Here is a 20,008-nt window from a genome sequence, read left to right as displayed (position 1 = left end):
CTTTCCTACCTCGAACGCAGCAACTGCCTGGGTTTGTTTGGTTTATTTGCTTCCATCGGCATACAATTAGGCACTGTAAGTTTCTCAAGCTATTATAAAATGAGTGCGTTGTGTTTATTTTATAATTAAATAAAGTACAGCTTCAATTGTTTATTTGTATCTGCCAATATTTTTACTCCTTGTCTATTATGGCAAGATGTGTAGTCCTTAACGCATAACTGAGTATGGCTACCATGAGGCGTTTATTTTGCTGGGGGCATTATTTTGCCATGAACGCTAGGTTGTGTTTGGTTGTGTACTGTGGCGAAGTCGCACTTTTAGAGCTTGATCGAGCAGCGGCAGTAATTTTGTTTCAATAAGTTAAAGTATAGAGGTGGTAGGCTGAAATAACTTATTGGTAAGTAACTGGCATGTCATGTGCCTATCTAAACTGGATTTTTCGTCAGTGCTAATAATAGCCAGCCAACAAAAACAAGTGACTAATGGTACTGAGATAAACTAGGTACACATTCGTTCATTTAAAAAAAGAAAACGTCAGTTAAATAGCGGTGTTTTTGTGTAATTTGAGAATATTAATGAGCCGTTCTTCTTTTCTATTTCTTTTTGGCAACGCTTATGTCTAGGCACCATTCTTCCGCATCAAGGCGCGCGCATAATTAATAGTGCTTAATTAGTTGTTACCTTATTTAAATTTAACACGTGGCTTAATATCAATATTGCAACCTCACCATCGTTTATATGGTCGGTATATTATGGTCGGCAGCACATCACGCGCTGGAATATTTCGCTTTTTTTTTTCTCCCTGTGTTAAGAATGGATGTTTTGGTCTATTGAGATTTTAGAAAGTGTTATTGCTCTACTTTCGGTGAGTTCGGGGCGTAATTAAGGCATCGTATTTTATTTAGCCAGTGGTAAATGTGCGTGCATGAGGAGTCCACTATGCTGACGGTGTAGAGCGGGCGAACTTTAGTGCTGTATCTTCGGTTTAGCTTGTTGCGTGCAAGGCGAGCTAACCACTTTTCTGTAGAAAACTATAAAACTGTGTACGGCGTGCAACAGGTATACCTAAAGCGCAAGCATCAAAAGCTACCATGTCATGGTTCGCTGTCACAGATACCCAGAGGATGTGCTTCGTGCGCCTTGGCCCTTTTCTGAACCTGAAGTCAGTTGTCATAGTCCACGCACCATTCAATTGACCTGATACCTGCATCTCTGAACGACGTGGCACTTTCAGGAAGGCTCTTTAGAGGCAATGATATTCCAAGAATAAGGCATAACGGAGTCCACTTGCAGCACTTGTAGATGCTCTTGTGACAGCCTCGAAATTACCGTTCCTTCTCTTTACCGTCCCTTTGGCCATTAATACTGGCTTTAGGGTTTCTAACAAGGAGATGTGCGTAGAATTAATAACTTTCACTCAACACATTGGAGCAGGATCACTAGCTTCTACAAATAACTCATGTTATCTGCATTAAGCAGTCTAGGTGAAGGTGCAGTTTTTGCTGAGCTAGTTGTGTTTCAATTTAGTAACCTGCATCTATATTCTAGCAAATTCGTGAGAATATATTAAACTTACATCTGCTCTGTTTTCACCCGAATTTCCCAGCAGGATTACATTTTTTAGTTCTTCATCGGTTAGGAAAACATTTGGCATTAATGTTTGCTTAATTTGTCCCTATCTGTAGTTGCCAACAGGCAGGGAAATGTGTGCACCCCTCTGCAGCAACTCGCCCCTCATGACAGAGTGCACATTGAGAGGTAGTTTTTTCTCCTGGCAAACAGGGCGGGCAGAGATGTGCGGACCAAAAAATTATGATCATGTTCCAAAATTTGAGTGAAAACAAAGTATAGTGGCAAGCACGAAATCTTCTTTTAAAGTTATTAGAATAAAACTACAGGTCACTCATTTTAAACAGTGTCAAAAAACACACGGACAAGGAAGAGCACGCGACCAGTGCTGGTCCTGTGCTCTTCCTTGCCCGTGTGTTTTTTGGCACTGCTTAAAATGAATGACCCACGCCAACTAGCTCACACCCAAATCCTTACAGGTAACTGTTGGGGTTCCATGCCTTCTATTTCCGGCGCAATAATAATACCTCCCTTCTCAAGACTGCAATCTCGGGCACCTCTGCCATTCCTCAAATTTGTTCCTGTCTTTCTCTTTATTGCAATTTGGAATGCAACAGAAAAACGCTAGGCACAATGGGAAAATCACCACTGTATTAGCCTAATCTTTATATGAAATTTTTAATGCTACATGGAATCCAACGTAGCTATGAGGGCCTCCTGCTAGTGGTAGGATTAGGCGTCACTTTTACGTGATAATATTGTTACGGAAGGATGAGAGAAGAGAGAGGAAGAAAAAGATCGGAGACGCTGGCTGCTGCATGTTGTTGGTGGTCAGCCATCTTAGCTGTTCTGACTCATCCTGTATGTATATTGTAAATATAGTTTTTATATACTCGCAACATCCCCGTAACATATTGGTGAGAGGTATGGGGTACCACGGCTGGAAACGAGGCTCCGCAGCGGACGTCACATCACCGTCCGCACCATGAATGATGGTGAGCATGCGAGATCAACGTCGTTGCCACCTCCAACGTCACTGTCACCAGCTACGTCGCTGTGACCTTCGGTTGTCATTGTGCAACCCAAGGATCCGGGAACTTTCTGCGGGACCAATGGCGCCAACGTTGAAGAGTGGGTGGCCATGTACGAACGCATGAGTGGAATCAACAGATGGGACCCTACGCTTATGCTAGCTAACCTGTTGTTCTACCTAAGAGGCCCGGCAAAGGTGTTGTACGAAAACGACGAAGAGGAGCTAACCAGCTGGGACCAGTGCAAAGAGAAATTGACAGAGTTGTTTGGCAAACCAGCCTGCTGTAAAATTGCCACAAAGCAGGAACTGGCCTCCCTTGCCCAATCCCCCATGGAGTCCTATGTCTCGTACATCCAGGACGTGCTGGCACTTTGTCGTAAAGCCGATCACGACATGACAGAAGCTGAGAAGGTTGGGCACGTGCTTAAGAGCATTGCTGATGATGGCTTTAATCTGCTCATGCGCAAGAGCTGCTCTACAGCTGACGCTATCATTAAAGAGCGCCGACAATTCGAGCAGGCCAAAAGCCGGCGCGTCTTGCAACCATTCACCAGACTTCCCAATACTGCCGCAACGTCGACGTGTGAAGATCAACTCGCACAGCAGCCAGCATCTCCGATCTTCTTCCTCTCTCTTCTCTCATCCTTCCGTAACAATATGTCTACCATATTAAACGCGCAGACTGCGTGACGGCACATGTTGTTTGCCCCCAGTACGTTTGTGAATAGCAGACATTAACCTCTTTATTGACACTAATTAGAAGTGTGTTGGCTGAAGACGCCCTACCGGGCTTTTGGCCAGACTTTCTGTCACCAAAACAAGCCTTCCATTTACTCCTTTAATTTCGGAACATTTTAGACTTGTGGCTGCGCACAGGCCCTCCAGATATGAATTTGTATGTACTCACGTCCTTCTGCCTGTCTTCGTCATCTTGTACCCCTCTTTTTGTCTGCTCTTATTTCCTTTCCTCTGAGCAAAGTAACAGACATGGATTTTTATGTGGATTTTTTGCTTCGGGCTGACATTTCTACATTTTCACTATTTTCATATTCCTCCCTATCAACAGTTTACAAATTTTCACCCATTGCATGATTCACAAGCCATATTTCTGTCTTTTGTTTGGTAGTTATTTTCTAGGACAATTCAGTTCTTTTTATGTAGGCCAAGGAAGCAACTTCTATCCTGTTTGAAGCTCTTTTGAAGCAATGCAACACCTTAGTTAAAGAATCGTAAAGGCAAATCCAAAAGAGAGAAAATTAAATATGTGTAGAATGTGGCAGAGAAGTAAACATTGTCAATAACTTGCTTGACAGAACTGTCATGAACTCTGATAGTCTTCTTGAGCTTGCATCTGATGTATGCTGACATGCCTTCCCTCCTGCTTTTCTGAGTATGTGCTTTAGTGTATGCAAAATAAAACAAGAAGAGAGGAGAGACAAGGGCACTTGCAGTGCTACTTACACCAAATCATGCATTGCCAGCGTTCCCAAATGATTACACTTGCAGACATAGGCACCGACTCCGGGGGGGGGGGGGAGCAGTCTCTGGGGCTCGAGCCCACTTCGGAGTTTTCCAGGCCGATGCCAAAGGCTACCTCCTCTTCACCCCCCACCCCCCACACACACCTATCATTACCAGAGTTTTGTCTCCCGCATCATTTGAGGTTTCTTTTGGCTTGCCTAGACCTTTTCACCTAAAATTTTATTGTGGCGAATACCTTTTTGCATCATATTTTGTGCGGATGTGCACAGCATTAAATTCATAATTTTGCTTCATTTCTGCAAATCCTGACGATAGGAGGACAAGCGCATTAAAAGCACCAGTGGCAGCTGCCTCATCCGTATTTTCTCGCTTCAACATTGTTTTAAATTTACACTGTAAACACCATGTACATATACAATATATTTAAATATATACACAGGAGAAAGTTTATTATATATTTGAATGAGAAGAAGGTAGCTAATTAATAATTACCCTGCAGGGGCGTCTGCGTGAGCAGGCGTTTGATGTGTTGCGACACCACGTACCCAAGCACACGAGGGTTGGACCCTCCCGTGTGTAGCCATGCGCGGCTTAGCCGTGTCCAGGGAAAAGGGGATCCTGGGGGTTGAGCCAATGCCGGGTGTTTGGACCTCTACGGCCCCTCGGCGGCAGCAACACACCCCTTTGGCCTCGGCTTCACGTAGACGGCACCCCCGGACTGACCCATCGGTAGTTGCCTTTTCTGTCTCTCTCTCTCTCCCTTCAACCTTCGTCTTTCTCTCACTTTCCATCTTTCCTGTCTTCTCCTGACTTCCCTTTACATCCAATTTTTCCAGGCAGCAAGGGTTAACCTTGTGTATATAGCCAACCTAGGTTATTTCATATTTGGTTATAGTGGTAATGTACAGCTAGCGTTTGCAGGCTGTGTTTCACAGGTCCTGCAGCGTCCCCTTGTAGGACTCCACAGTGGGTGGCTGGCGTTACTGCCGAAATTACACTCTTTTATGGCTACCTCCTTCCCCCCACTACCTGATCACTCCCTGAAAAGGGGGCACACCGATGATGTCTTCAAGTTTTTTGCCCACCAAAAAGAAACTTTCCCTCGTTTCCATGTAGTCCACTCTGAATAACCAGACAAACCCATGCGAACAATCTCACCATTCCTCGTGTCCAAGTCTCTCACCCAAGTTTTTGGTACAGGTTATAAAGCATCCAGGATGGCAAGCGGTGATCTCTTGGAGCTCCGCAACCAGAAACAATATGAAAAGCTACCCAACCTAGTATCATTTGGGGACACCCAAGTAACAGTAACTCCACATCGCACTATGAATACCACCCGTGGCGTAGTCTCCGATGATCTTTTGCAGCTGACTGAAGCTGAGCTTCTGGAGGGCTTCAGTGAGCAGAACGTCATCAACGTCAAACGAATTAAGATGAGGCGTGACAATAAGGAAATACAGAACAAACACCTAATACTTACTTTTGGCACAAGTGTTCTGCCCGAGTCCATCGAGGTCGGGTATATCAAGCTTTTTGTTCGGCCTTATGTCCCTAATCCCCTGCGATACTTCAAATGCCAGCGTTTCGGTCACAGCTCACAGAGCTGCCGAGGCCGCCAAACTTGTGCGAAATGCAGTGCTCATGAGCACACCTCAGAATCTTGTGAAAACTCGCTCCACTGTGTAAACTGTGATCGGGAGCACGCGGCATACTCGCGGTCGTGCCCATCTTGGAGCAAAGAAAAGGAAACTGTTACAATTAAAGTAAAAGAAAACATAAGTTTCAAGGAGGCATGCACACACCCGGGTATCCTTCCTGCCAAAGAACACCTTTGCCGATGTGACGCGTCAGGGGGCAGCGACACAACGGCTTCCAGCGGCTGTCCGACCCACAAGCAGTGAGTCGGCAGTTACACCATCTGCCCCCGCGGCAGTTGCAGCTGGCGCTGCTCTGTCAACCCAGCAGAAGGGGCCGTCTACCTCCGGGCAGTGGCTATGGTGTTAGGCTGCTGAGCACGAGGTCGCGGGATCGAATCCCGGCCACGGCGGCCGCATTTCGATGGGGGCGAAATGCGAAAACACCCGTGGTACTTAGATTTAGGTGCACGTTAAAGAACCCCAGGTGGTCCAAATTTCCGGAGTCCCCCACTACGGCGTGCCTCATAATCAGAAAGTGGTTTTGGCACGTAAAACCCCATAATTTAATTAATTAATTACCTCCGGGCAGGTGGCCTCAAAGGCCTCATCCAACGTGCTAAGGCCTTCACGTCAAACAAAGCGCTCGGAAGAGCGCATGTCCAGTGCCTCGCAAGAGGCGATGGACACAACCACCAGCAAAACGGCGCCACCAGTGCTTAAGGAGCTGCAAGGCTCTCTCGATTGCTCCAAAAAAGACAAAACTCTCGTTATGGCGCTGCAAAGAGCCCATGAGTTAATCCTCGTCTCTTAAACACACAGCACTAAACACAAGAAGCATAATGGATACAAAAATACTACAGTGGAATGTACGAGGACTTCTAAATAACCTCAACGACATTAGAGAACTACTACACAAACACAATCCCAAGTTGCTATGTGTTCAGGAAACACATAGAAAACCTACAAACACAAACTTCCTTAGCAATTACTTCATCATCCGAAAGTACCGCGATGAGGCTAACGCCTCTGGCGGAGTAGAAATAATAGCGGACAAGTCTGTAGCTTGCCGACACGTCGCCCTTCAGACGACCCTTGAGGCATTGTCGGTTCAGGCCATTCTTTTTAATAAATTAATCCTTGTCTGTTCTATTTATATACCCCCGAACCATCATCTCAAAAAAACAGACTTCTGCAACCTTATTATCCAGCTTCCCGAACCTTACATACTTGTGGGAGATTTTAATGCTCACCACACGATGTGGGGAGACTCACAATGCGACGCGAGAGGTCGATTAGTAGAAAACTTTTTTGTAAACACGGGTACCTGTCTTTTCAATAAAAACGAACCGACTTATTATAATATGTATCGTAATTCACATTCTTCTATAGACTTATCTCTTGGCTCGGCAGCACTTGTAACTTACTTAGAATGGAGCGTTATTAAAAATCCTTATGGAAGTGACCATTTTCCAGTACTTTTAAACTTAATTGTACCATATGGATGCCGTCCACATGCTCCTCGGTGGAAGCTGGCTTCTGCCGACTGGCACCATTTTAAGGAATCGACCTACCTATCGCAAAATTTTATCACTGATTTTAGTATTGACGACGCGGTAGCGTATTTCACGGCTTTTATCATCGAAGCAGTGAATAGCTTCATTCCACAATCAAGCGGTAGCTCATCCAAAAGACGAGTTCCATGGTGGAATGATGAGTGCAAGGAGGCACGGAAAAAACAGAATAAAGCTTGGGCCATACTTCGCCAATCCCCAACTGCAGAAAATTTTATTGCATTTAAATATATTAAATCACAGAGAAGGCAAACGTGACGACAAGCTAAGAAGACAAGCTGGGAGAGGTTCCTGTCTGGAATTAACTCATACACACAGGAGGCAAAACTATGGAATGGGCTAAGGAGAATTAAAGGACAACAAATTCATCCATTGCCCCTTGTTGATATAGACGGAAACAAGTTGGAAGACCAGGCTGATGCTCTTGGTGAACACTTCGAGCGGGTGTCTAGCTCCACTCACTATTCGCAGACCTTTTTGAAACATAAAGCAATAGAAGAACTTAAGCCACTGAATCGGAAATGCATCCCAAACGAACCTTATAACCGTCCTTTTACCATTGCTCAACTTAAAGCTTCCTTATCAGTATGTCTGAGCTCTTCACTGGGCCCCGATAGAATCATGTGTGATATGCTTAAGCACCGGCACTCCGACACACAAATCACGCTACTCACACTTCTCAATACTATCTGGGCTGCTGGTCATCTCCCATCAAAGTGGAAGGAGGCTATTGTGATCCCTGTTTTGAAGCATGGTAAAGACACTTCATTGCTGACTAGCTACCGTCCTATAGCGCTTACAAGCTGCCTCTGTAAGCTTTTTGAAAAAATGATCAATCGCTGTCTCGTACATCTCCTAGAGTCCAGCAAAATGCTTGACCCATTTCGATGTGGTTTTATGGAAGGGCGATCTACAACCGACCATCTCGTGCGCATCGAAGCGAGCATTCGCGATGCCTTCGCGCACAGACAATTTTTCTTATCTGTATTTCTGGATATGGAAAAAGCGTACGACACAACCTGGTGGTACGGAATGCTGCGCGACCTTTTGGCACTGGGAATCCGCAGCAATATGGTAAATATTATAGAGAGCTACCTAGAGAAGCATACATTTAGAGTGAAAATAGGCCATGCACTGTCGCGTACATTCATACAGGAAACTGGGGTGCCCCAGGGTGGCGTACTCAGCTGCACGCTCTTTGTCGTAAAGATGAACACACTTCGTGCATCATTACCACCAGCTATTTTTTATTCCGTCTACGTAGACAATATACGATTAGGTTTCAAATCTTGCAACCTCACAGTGTGTGAGAGACAGGTACAGCAGGCCCTAAACAAGGTGTCCATGTGGGTAGACTAAAATGGATTTAAAATCAACCCCCACAAAAGTTCTTGTGTTCTCTTCACAAGAAAGAGAGGCCTGGTCCCAGATCCTTTTCTAGAACTGGGCGGACAACAAACTCCTTTTAACAAAGAGCACAAATTTATAAGTGTTATACTTGACTCGAAGCTTACTTTCATTTCACACATAAAATGTCTAAAAACAAAATGTCTAAAAACAATGAACTTACTTAAAATCCTACCCTATACAACATGGGGTAGCAACAGGAAGTGCCTGTTGAATCTTTACAGGAGCCTAGTTCGATCACGAATAGACTATGGTGCCGTAGTATATCACTCTGCTGCCCCGAGCGCGCTAAAGATGTTAGACCCCATTCACCATCTGGGAATCCGCCTGGCCACTGGTGCATTTAGGACAAGCCTTGTTGAAAGCCTATATGTCAAGCCAGATGAGTGGTCGCTCCGTTTTCAGAGAACATACATCAGCTTTACTTATTTTCTGAAAGTGCGCTCTAATAAGGAACATCTGTGTTTCACAACCGTTAACGACGTGACTTGTGAAACTTTTTCATAACAGACCCTCTATGAGATTGCCTTTCTCACTGCGTGTAAGAGAACTTAGTGAAGAAATGGGCGTCCCATTTCTCTAACATCGCCTAATGCCTGCAGCTAAGCTATTACCGCTCTGGGATTGGCAGGTGATAGAATGTGACGTATCCTTTGTAGAGGTCACAAAGCACGCTCCTGAGCTTGAAATTGCCATGCATTTATGTGAGCTTCAATTGAAGTATTCCTGCTCCAAATTTTACACAGACGCTTCAAAATCACATGCTGGCGTATCCTACGCTGCTGTTGGTCCCTCTTTTTCTCAATCTGACATATTGAACCCCCTAACAAGTATCTTCACTGCAGAAGCCTATGCAGTACTGTGTGCAGTAAAACATATAAACAAACTTGACAGAGCAATCATATTCACAGACTCGTTAAGTCTTGTAAAAGCACTCATTTCTTCACAAAAGCATACGAATCCCGTTTTCAATGAACTCTACTCACTCGTATGCAACATCTATTTATCACATAGATATGTAGTAGTATGCTGGGTTCCTGGCCATAGAGGAATTGAGGGAAATGTGATTGCCGACGAGATCACCAAATCAATAGCATCGCAAGGTATTCGTTCTGCTGCTGTCCCTGCCATAGACATGAAGCCTTTCCTGAGAAACAAACTACGAAGCCACTGGCAACGCTAGTGGGACGCAGAAACGAGTAATAAGCTTCACCTAATTATGCCGAAGTTAGGTCTCTGGCACCCAACTATGAAAACACGAAGAACAGTAGACTAAGAATCAGATACACATTTGGCACTCATAACGTTCTCCTGACCGGTAACGAGCCTCCAACCTGTGGTAGATGTGGCGACAGGATGACCATCCTCTATGTCTTCCTAGAGTGCCGGGAAGCCGAAAGACACAGGAGGAAACATTTCCCTTTTGCATACCACCATTGTATTCCCCTGCATCCCGCTATGTTTCTTGGTGACAAACTGCTTTTTAAGACCAAAGAAGTGCTCTCCTTTTTGAAAGAGGTTGTGCTCCATGTCACAAACCCATTAATTTCGTAGCGCATCCTCTTTCCAGAGGATGCCTACAAAAGACTTAACGAGTCTGTGAATATGATTGCTCTGTCAAGTTTGTTTATATGTTTTACTGCACACAGTACTGCATAGGCTTCTGCAGTGAAGATACTTGTTAGGGGGTTCAACATGTCAGATATATAGTATAGTACATGCCTCTAGGCCCTTGGCTTTCAAGGGCTGTGATGAGGCAGTAGTGCTCTAGACAATTTTAGCACCTCACATATTTTATATATTGCATCATACTTTCTCTATGCATTCTAATGTTCATAGTACACATCAGTAGTCATTCCCATAATTTTACTACGTGTAGATTTTATGGAATTTACATAAACTCTTTTAGGCCCATTACAGCTACGTCAAATTAAGTTCACAGAACCCATCAGTCCACTGCTAACTCATTAACACTAGCATGGCGCTCTTTGGCCACATCTGGCCCTTGCGCCATTAAACATCAAATATTCATTCATTCATTCATTCATTCATTCATTCATAATTAACAATTATTTTTAAAGGTATGGATAGCTTATGCCTAGAGAATGAATATGTTGCTGTATGTTCACCTCGCTTCAAATTGCTTTGCATGCTTTCTTGACCTTGAAAAAAACCAAAAACACCAGCAGACTTCAGTGACCCCTTTGGCAGAGCAGCTTTTATCAACCGCGTGTGAAATGCACATGAATGATATGTGTCTCAGTATTGCTTCTCTTTCCAGGAAGCAATGCTAACAATTCATAAAGAAAAAGCATTCTAATAATTTACAACATTTCTAAGGGATGGAAACATCGTCACTTGCATGCAGAGCTCATAAATATAAACAGGATGTCCCAATTAACTCTTACGCACTAATATTTAAAGAAACGAGCAATTGCATCATTCAAAGAAAACCTAGTGCATATTGTTACCTGTACAGTGGAGTAGCCGGCAGTAATTTTTGTCATTACTGAGATTTAGTTGGGTAATTGTAATTAATTATCTAACTCGAGACGTACTGTCATAATTGCCAAAGTGTCAATGAGGCACTTGTAGGCACAGCCAAGGTACATCTAAGTACTCATTTTTTCTGACATAAATAAACCTTGCGAAATATAAAAAATACCACGTGTCTGCGCTCCCAACCGCATCATAAAGCAGCACCCCCAAACGGGCTCCCTCTGAGTTAGCCAGAATTAAATAAATGAAATAAAGAAAAAAACATTGTGATAGAGCTAGTTCCCTACCTGCCGCACCTCGGCTGAAGTAACACGTCTTGTTTAGTGTTAGTTGGAAACAAGCTATGATAGCTGTTCTCTTAGCATAGATAAAGTGCACGGATGTTTTCTTTTTTTTTTTTCCACAAGACCTTTTAGAGGTGTGTTTATTTAGAGGTGTGTTAAATTTTAGAGGTGTGTTAAATTTTAGAGGTGCATTTTGTTTCATCCCACTCGCCATGTCTTTCTCTAACGAGCAGAAGGAAAACATGATCCTTGCCTTGGGAGCTGCAAATGGCAACAAGAGGAAGGCCACAAATACATATCAGTCATGGAAGTGTGGCAGTAGACCAAACGCATTGACTGTCTTCAGAAATTATGAAAACCTGAGCCAAACCGGCAGCTTCAAGAAACAGCAGTGGAGGACTCCATCTTTGAGTCCTAGCCTACACACGAATGTTCTAGCATTTATGGCCTCAAACCCTCATGCTAGCGGGGGGGGACGTGGACGCCCAGGTACCTATTTCCAAGTCATCAGTTTGGAGAATTCTAGATGACTCGGCCTTTCACCTATACCACCTTAACCTGCACCAGTGCTTGGGAGATAGGGACCTGGAGAATCGTTTAGATTTCTCGAATTGGTTCCGCACAAAAGCCGATGAGTCACCGGACTTTTTGAGCAACATCATGTGCACGGATGATGCCAATCTTTGCAGAAACGACCAGGTAAATTTGCATAGTGCACACTATTGGAGGGACTCGAATCTACACTGGGCAAAACGCAATCGGCACTACTTCCTGTGTTCGTTCAATGTGTGGTGCAGAATTTATGCCGGTGCTATAATCGGTCAATCTTCTTCAATCACAAATTGACTGGACAGCATTACATGGACGAAATCCTTGAAGGAGTGGTGCATGAGTTTCTCAGCAAAGTCCCGCTGTTATGTCTTACACTTCTGTGGTATCAGCAAGATGTGGCGCCAGCATACAGCAGCCGAACACAAACCTGGCTGGATGCAACTTTTAATGCACAATTGATTGGAAGGCACAGGCCTTTAAATTGGCCGGCTAGGTCACCTGACCTCTCTCCACTAGCTTTCTTTCTTTGGGGTTATGTGAAAGATTGTGTTTATATGATCGAGACGATGACGTCAGATGGGCTCAAGTGAAGGATAACGGATGTCTGCCATAGAATTCCAGCGTCAGTCATGAAGAAAGCCACTGAAAATGTGATAAAGCGGACTCAGTACTGAGTAACTACAGAGGGAGACCTACTTAATTGAACAGGTCCTCTAGGCAGCAGCTGGTGTTCAATGTCATTTACGATTTCATATATGATAAGGGCACACTTAAATCTTACATTTTTCTTTTTTTTTTTCGTGCAGACATCTCGATTGCTAATTCGTGCCATTTAGAAGTCAAACATTTAGTTTCTTGAACACATCGGTTTTGCCTTTTCTCTACGCGTGGGTCGCTTTCCGGTCTGTTTGTTTCGGTTTTATTTTTTTGCCACGAACCTGTTTTTGCAGCAGGTATACACTCTCATGAAATTAAAACCGTCACTTTAATTTGGCTGTGGTCCGAAGCAAGTTTCTGGCACAAAATATAGCCATATAGATGATACGGTGCAAGCAGAGCTGGGATTTTGAAACATTCTATCCTATTGCATTGCTTTTTGCGTTTCGTGCATGGTAAAAGCAGCACTTCGGCCACGTTATCAAGAGGCTTTTCTTATCGATGTGATCAGTTGGCCTTGAAAGACTGATATTAAGTGTGACATAGAAATGAGAGGCATGAATAGCTGTAAGCCACAAAAGCTGCTTTTGGTGCTCCTTCCATACCATTATCAAGGTGATGCGCTATCTCTTTGGCTTTATGACAGGCAAAGCACTTGCTTTCAATCAGCTTATTTGAGGGCGTTGCTTCATGATGCGGATGGGAGCGCAGTCATGTGGTATTTTTCATACTTCGTAGGGTTTCATTACCAGTCTGAAAAAATGGTACACAATTAGTACGTCGCTGAAAGCACCGCAGTTAGATGTCATTGGGCGTGCCTACAAATGCCTCATTGACACTATGATAATCAGCACACTACTTGTCGAGTTAGATAATTGTAGTTACATAATTAAATCTCAGTAATGAAATAATTACTGGCGGCTACTCCACTGTACTGGAAACAGCATGCACTAGGTTTTCTTCGAGTAACGCTATTGCTCTGTTTTTTTTTTAAGTCTTGTTGCGTGATAGTGGGACACCCTCTGTAATTCCCTCAGTAACCGAAATGAGGCTTAGCCGGATTCAGTTGAAATCAAAATCAACAGCAGTCATGCGCAGTAGCTCTTATACGTGGACTCACAAAAAAAAAAAAAGGGAGAGAGAGAGCCTGCAGTTTCTCCGGAAAGGCGAAGCAGTATTAGTGGTAGCGAAGGATACGACAATTACACAAAGGAAGATTACACCCCCGAGAGACGCCAGATTCTTGGTGGTGCAAGAGGACTCAGGCTGTGAAACTGAGCTGTCTCCTCCTATGAGGTCTTGTAGATACTTGTGTAAGGCCGTCACTTCAGTGAACAATTCTTCGAGGTCACACAAAGTTTCTTCAATTGCTACTGTTATGAAATATTTATATATATATATATCATAAGAAGCCAACAAACACTGACACCAAGGACAACATAGGGGAAATTACTTGTGCTTAATGAATGAAATAAAGAAACGATAAATTAATGGCAATTAAAGTTGATTAAAAAGCAACTTGCCGCCGGTGGGAACCAAACCCATAACCTTCGCATTTCATGTGCGATGCTCTACCAATTGAGCCACCGCAGCGCTGTTTCCCCATCCACTTTCTTGGGCATTTATGTGTTCTAGTAGTACCCTGGGAGTGTTGGCCAGCACCACCACTCACAAACCTTGGTGGTGGACGTGGAACGTCCTTCTTGCTGCAGGCGTCACTAGAACGTGATCTTTTTGGGTGAAGGCAACTGGTCAATAAACCCACACATGCTACCTGAAGGCATCAGTGTTGCCGGATTCGAGACCCTCGTTATGTAATGAACGAGAAGAAAGGGGATTAACTGAAGGGCCCGATTTTTATTAGTCATATCATAAGAAGCCAACACTGACACCAAGGACAACATAGGGAAAATTACTTGTGCTTAATAAATGAAATAAAGAAACAATAAATTAATGGAAATGAAAGTGGATGAAAAAACAACTTGCCGCAGGTGGGGAACGATCCCACAAACTTCGCATTTCACGTGCGATGCTCTACCAATTGAGCTACCGCGGCGCCATTTCCCCATCCACTTTCTTGGGTATTTATGTGTTCTAGTAGAACCCTGGGAGTGTTAGCCAGCGCCACCACTCACAAACATATATATATATATATATATATATATATATATATATATATATATATATATATATAGTCATAAGAAGCCAACAAACAAAGACACCAAGGACAACACAGGGAAAATTACTTGTACTTACTAATTGAAATAAAGAAATAGTAAATAATGGAATTGAAAGTGGATGGAAAAACAATGTGCCGCAGGTGGGGAGCGATCCCATGTCTTCGCATTACACAAGCAGCTGTAAATTCTAACAGAAACCCTGAGCACCCATGTTGAAGGAGCCGCTCTCATCACCAGCAGAGACAATAAAGAGTTTTGGCGTGTTCGATATTTGCATAAAGGCAAGCAGGTTAGCCGTTTTACTGCTTGTGTGGAGGTGCAAATGTGAACAGCCTGCACGATACAGCCTCCTGGTGATGTGGAGCTCAACCAGGCAAGCACAGCTAATATTGCAGTAGCCAAGTGTATTTTACTCTGCTGCTGGTGTAAATTTTTGGCAGCAATACAATTACACCGCTGTCAAAAATTTACACCAGCAGTGAAGTAGAGTACACTTGGTTACTGCAATATTAGCTCTGTGTTTGTCTGATTGAGCTCTGTGACACCAGGTGGGTGCACCATGCAGGCCGTTCACGTTCAAGCCTCCACTCATACAGTAAAACGATGGCTAGTCTGCTTACCTTTACGCAAGTATTGGACACACTAAAACTCTCTATTGTCTCTGCTAGTGATGAGAACGGCTCCTCCGAGATGGGTGCTCAGGGTTTCTGTTAAAATTTACAGCTGTCTTCACAGCATATATCAGTTTAATGCTTTGGAGACATGATTGTCAGCATGATCTGCACACCATGCTTGTCTGTTAACAATGTCTGAACTTGGTGTGGGGCCCTTTAACTACTAATGATCCTATAAATAGATTTATTTCTTTACAGTCTTATCATAATCTCTTTATATTTGGTAGAGGCGCTGAGTAGTATACCCACCATCTCCACCAATTATAAAGAGATTTATTGACTTATAGTAGAGTAATAGCTGGCAGGCAGTGTACTGTCTTCTAACTTTGGCATCAGCCTCTTGTGTGTGGCATTAGTGATGCTGTTTGCTGTCGGCACTCCTATTCTTCACAACCTGGATTCTCTGAATATTTATGAGCCCTCTTTTTTCGTCATTTGCCACAGGTCTGACTCGTCCATGAGAGCACACTAAAATGCCACTGTCCCATTTTGATGAGCGGAGTGGTGCCGTGAGTTGCCCAACACCCTGGGGTCGCTGGTGGCAGACAGTCGGCGAAGTGTTTGTCGAGATTGAAGTTCCCAAAGGCACTCGAGGCAAGGACGTTCGAATCCAGATCACTCCCAGACACATTTCTTGCGCAGTGCATAGTAAAGAGCTCTTTTGTGGGAATCTTCATCGCACTGTTGTTGCTGATGAATCAACATGGACCATTGAAGAGCGGCAGCGGGTGTTGATTTTGCTTGTTAAGACAGAACCTGCTAATTCAGAAAAGGTGTGGGAATCATTGCTTGATGGACAGTATGCACCAGATCCACAAATCATGCATGAGATGATGAAGAAACTGGACCTGGAGAAGTTTCAAATAGAGAACCCAGGCTTTGACTTCAGTGGAGCCAAACTAGATAAAGCATATGACCGCATTCCAGGCCTTCATGGCGGCACTTTAGAAAGTCAAGCAATGGGACTTCATCTGGAACAGGCCAAGGATGAATCTACTGCCAGGCTTGATTCTAAAGCTGGAAGCTTTTCTTTGTAACAAAGTTTTTACGCTTGCCTTTGTCTTCCTTCACCAGCATTTGTTCCTTCAACATTTATTGTTTGTTTTTCTATGAGGCATGTGTTTGTAATTTGCCCTGTAAAATTCTGTGTGGACGGGTGTGTGAGCAATTCTTTTGCCTTGAGTTTTAGGCCTAGATAGAATCACTGCAAGGATTCTAAATATGTATGTCAGATTAAAACACAAAGAACATGACTTGTAAGAAGTTATATGCAGCAGCTCAAACTGCATATAAAACATTGACAGTGATGTAGTGACCGTGTCTTTTTTAGACTAACTGAAGCTTTTGCTGCATCAAGCTTCCACGCATCACTCCGGCTTCTATGCTGTCAAAAAGTGGCTGGACTGCATTAGCCTCACATTATTCAACCAGACAAGCTACACAGTGTACTGGATATTTCTCGCATTTAAAATTTCACACAAGACTCACATTCTTTTGTATACCAGCATGGAAATATGATTGGGGCATTCATACCAAGGATGGTGTGACTTTCGACACAAAAGAAGGTAAATGTATCAAGGTGAAGCACTTTATGTTTTTGTTATTGTTGTGACTTCTTCTTTTGTTTAGTCAATGGTAGATGTCATGGAATCATTTGCTTGCTAGATCTGTGAAGTTGGTATGTAGCCAAAACAAGATTGGAAGCCTTAGTTAGCATTGAAGCATCAGTGACTTCCCAAACGCTAGCAGTTAGAAAAGCTAGTGGGCACGGAGTAAGACATTTAGGAGATGAAGCTCCCGTCAGCGCGAGCGAGCGCAGGCGACCGGATAAGGTCACAATTGTTGTATGCGCCGACGGGACTGTATACAGTGGCGGCGCCATGTGGCGCGTCGTAGAAGCCGCAGCGAAAAAAAAAAATGCAGCGCCCGGGCAGGCGGCTTCGGCGCGCTCTCAACGGCGGTAATTTCTTTCCAGGCCGCCAGGCGCCGCCAGCACGATAACGGCTCCGTGGGCATGTGACTTTTTCTGGTCGCCGCAAACAGCGGAGTTTCCACTCCTAAATGTTTCTTGCTCCGTGCTAGTGGGCAAATTTCGAAGGTGTAAGTAAAGGCACATGTTTTATTGAAAGAAGTAGGCCACATACCTTGATTTGGGCGAGTTGGTTCATCTTGACAGTGTTCATAAAACAGCACTGAAGATGAAAAGAACACGCCCGCCCGTCAGTGCCTGTTGTGTTGTATCTGTTCTTTTCGTATTCGTCTTTAGCACTGTTTTATGAAGACTGTCAAAATAGGCCTGAGTGCATTTTAATGATGGCTGGCAGTATCTGACCCAGTGACTAAAAAATAGCTGACAATTGCCAAAGTAAAAACAAAAGCTTTATGCATCTCTATGTTAATGTGGATGGTGCCTTATAGCAATGTGTGGACTCAACACATATATTACTTGAGGCCTGGGAAGGTCTTATCTGAAAGCGTAAAGCATTAAATGGTTTCTAAACCCACTGTCTTGTACAAGTATTTAGTTTCTTTGAAAATGCCTACACTGTTAAGTTGTCTGTAAGCTTGTAAATGTGCAAAATGACTTGGTGTGATTTTTTAAAATGTGAGAACATGTGTGCCGGTGTTTGTGCTACTCTTTTCAGTACTGCTCAGTGCTACCTCAGTCTGTTGCATGCCCAACAGGCAAAAAGGAATTGCAGGAGCTGCTTTGAGCAGTTGCAGGGGATGAGTTTTACTTCCTCCATGTTGCCCTGGAGTGTATGTTATTTGCATCATGGTATGAAAGAATAAATGTCTGTCACACTTTGAATGTTGTTTTTTTCTTGATGAGCTCAAAAGGAACCCTGAAACAATTTTGATAGTTCTGTACAATATCACAGTGTCGATAGGGTAGGTCCCTCTAATCAAGGAGGACCAACTTTCAGTGCGCTGAATGAATTGTGTAATTTATTCATTTTTAAACGTCTGCGTCGCTACAGATTGCAGCGACACCGCTGCCTGTATTTTCAGTCGGCTCTGCCCATTCTACATAGAACGGGTGAGTGATTTCACTCGGTCAAGCAATCTGATTGGCTTCTCACATAGCATCATCAAGAATACTTGAAGCATGCCACTCCATCAAGCTTATTTTGAAGTAAATTGTGTACCTGTAAAAAGAAATACTCAAATGCATTAAATGCAAATGTTTCTTCAAACCAATGATGCACTTTCACCTGAGAATGCGGGTCATCTGCTACACATGTCAGTACTCATGCATTTGCATGTGTGTGTGTTGGGGAAGAAATGAAATGGAGTTTCTTCCAACAAGCTGGGCTTTGTGGAAGCTTTGCGAGGCTGCATAAAAGAAGGCAAGGGGTAAGGAAGAATGCAGCAAAGGCTAATAATAGTACAGCGGCAACGGCATCCGGTTGGGTGCAGGAGAGTTGTTCTCGTGTGGTCATAGACAGCGCAATGTCTTTCGGTTGCAGAAACATGAATGTTACCGCATTGTAACATACTTGTCTTGCACTGGAGGTGTGTGCAAGGAGTAAACTGCAGCATCTGCATGTAGACTACATGTAGACCATCAGCACAGTAATCGGAAAAACTGCATTGGAAAGATGTGCAGGATTGCACTTGGTTCAGATCAGCTGGAAGTGGACAACACTTGCATTGCCACATGACATTGTGCCCAAGAAGAGGAGGGACATAGCCATGGCCGTACAAAATAAAAGTTGAAGGGGAACACCGCAGCTTGAGAAGAGGGTAAAGTATAACCACTTATAGCCCGCTTAATATAGTGCACCGATATAAGTTCTAAGATAGCGTTCCATGAGAGATACCCTCTATGTATAGGTGGTTGTCTTGGGTACAAGGAAAATCATTTCAGGTACCCTGTAAGGCAAGCAAGAAAAACTTGTCTCCCTTGTCATGGTCTCCGGGTGCTTCAGCCTTTCAAAGCAATCAAGGCTCAATTGTTCGAAGCAGCCTTCCTTGCACATCCAAAACCCAACATTCCCCTCTTTTTGATGACAGACGCCTCAGCTTCAGAGAAAGCATGTGAACTACTTGTAGCTCTTCTAATATGGCATGCTTTCTTGCAAGAAAGCATTCCATGAGTTCTAGGCAGTAGTCTTAGCTACTACGTACAAAAATGGTTTCATGGGCCTTTTAAAACGGGTTTGAGGACAAAGCCACAAATGGCATTTTCAGATGTGATCACATCATAGCAACATGTAGCACTGATGCGTCATAAGTGCTCGTCAAGTGTCGCACAGCAGCTAAGATAGGTGTGAGAAAGAAAATTATATTTTGCAAAGTCTCCTTGCTATATTTGTCATAGGCTACAGTGATGCATATTGTTGTGTTACTTGCAGCTTGCTTAGTAGTTGATAATGCTTAAAGGCATGCTTATTCCTACAGTATCGATTTTGTCATTTGTATGCATGTAAGTGGATATGTTATGTTATGAATATGTTGTG

General features: G+C 43.6%; 1 protein-coding gene and 1 non-coding gene across 5 annotated transcripts; one reads left to right on the top strand and one right to left on the bottom strand.

Annotated features, from left to right (window-relative positions):
• The first annotated feature begins 9 nt into the window (after positions 1-9).
• On the top strand, positions 10-18,357 carry LOC142581712 (nudC domain-containing protein 2-like). 4 transcript variants are annotated; one of them, XM_075691228.1, is made up of 3 exons: positions 252-397; positions 4,584-4,813; positions 15,990-18,357. In XM_075691228.1, the coding sequence occupies exon 3, from the start codon at positions 16,019-16,021 to the stop codon at positions 16,580-16,582; it is 564 nt and encodes a 187-aa protein (XP_075547343.1). In that variant the 5' UTR covers positions 252-397; positions 4,584-4,813; positions 15,990-16,018; the 3' UTR covers positions 16,583-18,357. The 4 variants fall into 4 exon arrangements, with proteins under 4 accessions (XP_075547344.1, XP_075547341.1, XP_075547343.1 ...); XM_075691229.1 differs by lacking the exons at positions 252-397; positions 4,584-4,813 and adding an exon at positions 10-75; XM_075691226.1 differs by lacking the exon at positions 4,584-4,813 and having other exon boundaries at positions 245-397.
• TRNAS-UGA (transfer RNA serine (anticodon UGA)) lies at positions 14,675-14,747 on the bottom strand. The gene has a single exon. It is a non-coding gene; the product is annotated as a tRNA-Ser (tRNA).
• Positions 18,358-20,008: the final 1,651 nt, after the last annotated feature.

The sequence above is a fragment of the Dermacentor variabilis genome, chromosome 1 (genome assembly GCF_050947875.1).
Source record: "Dermacentor variabilis isolate Ectoservices chromosome 1, ASM5094787v1, whole genome shotgun sequence".
NCBI lineage: Eukaryota > Metazoa > Arthropoda > Arachnida > Ixodida > Ixodidae > Dermacentor > Dermacentor variabilis.
The sequence above is the reverse complement of the archived record's forward strand: the minus strand, read 5'-3'. Positions and strand labels throughout refer to the sequence as shown.

Excerpts from the sequence above, each read along its gene's own strand:
- LOC142581712 (XM_075691229.1), top strand. The coding sequence starts at position 16,019 with ATGCCACTGTCCCATTTTGATGAGCGGAGTGGTGCCGTGAGTTGCCCA.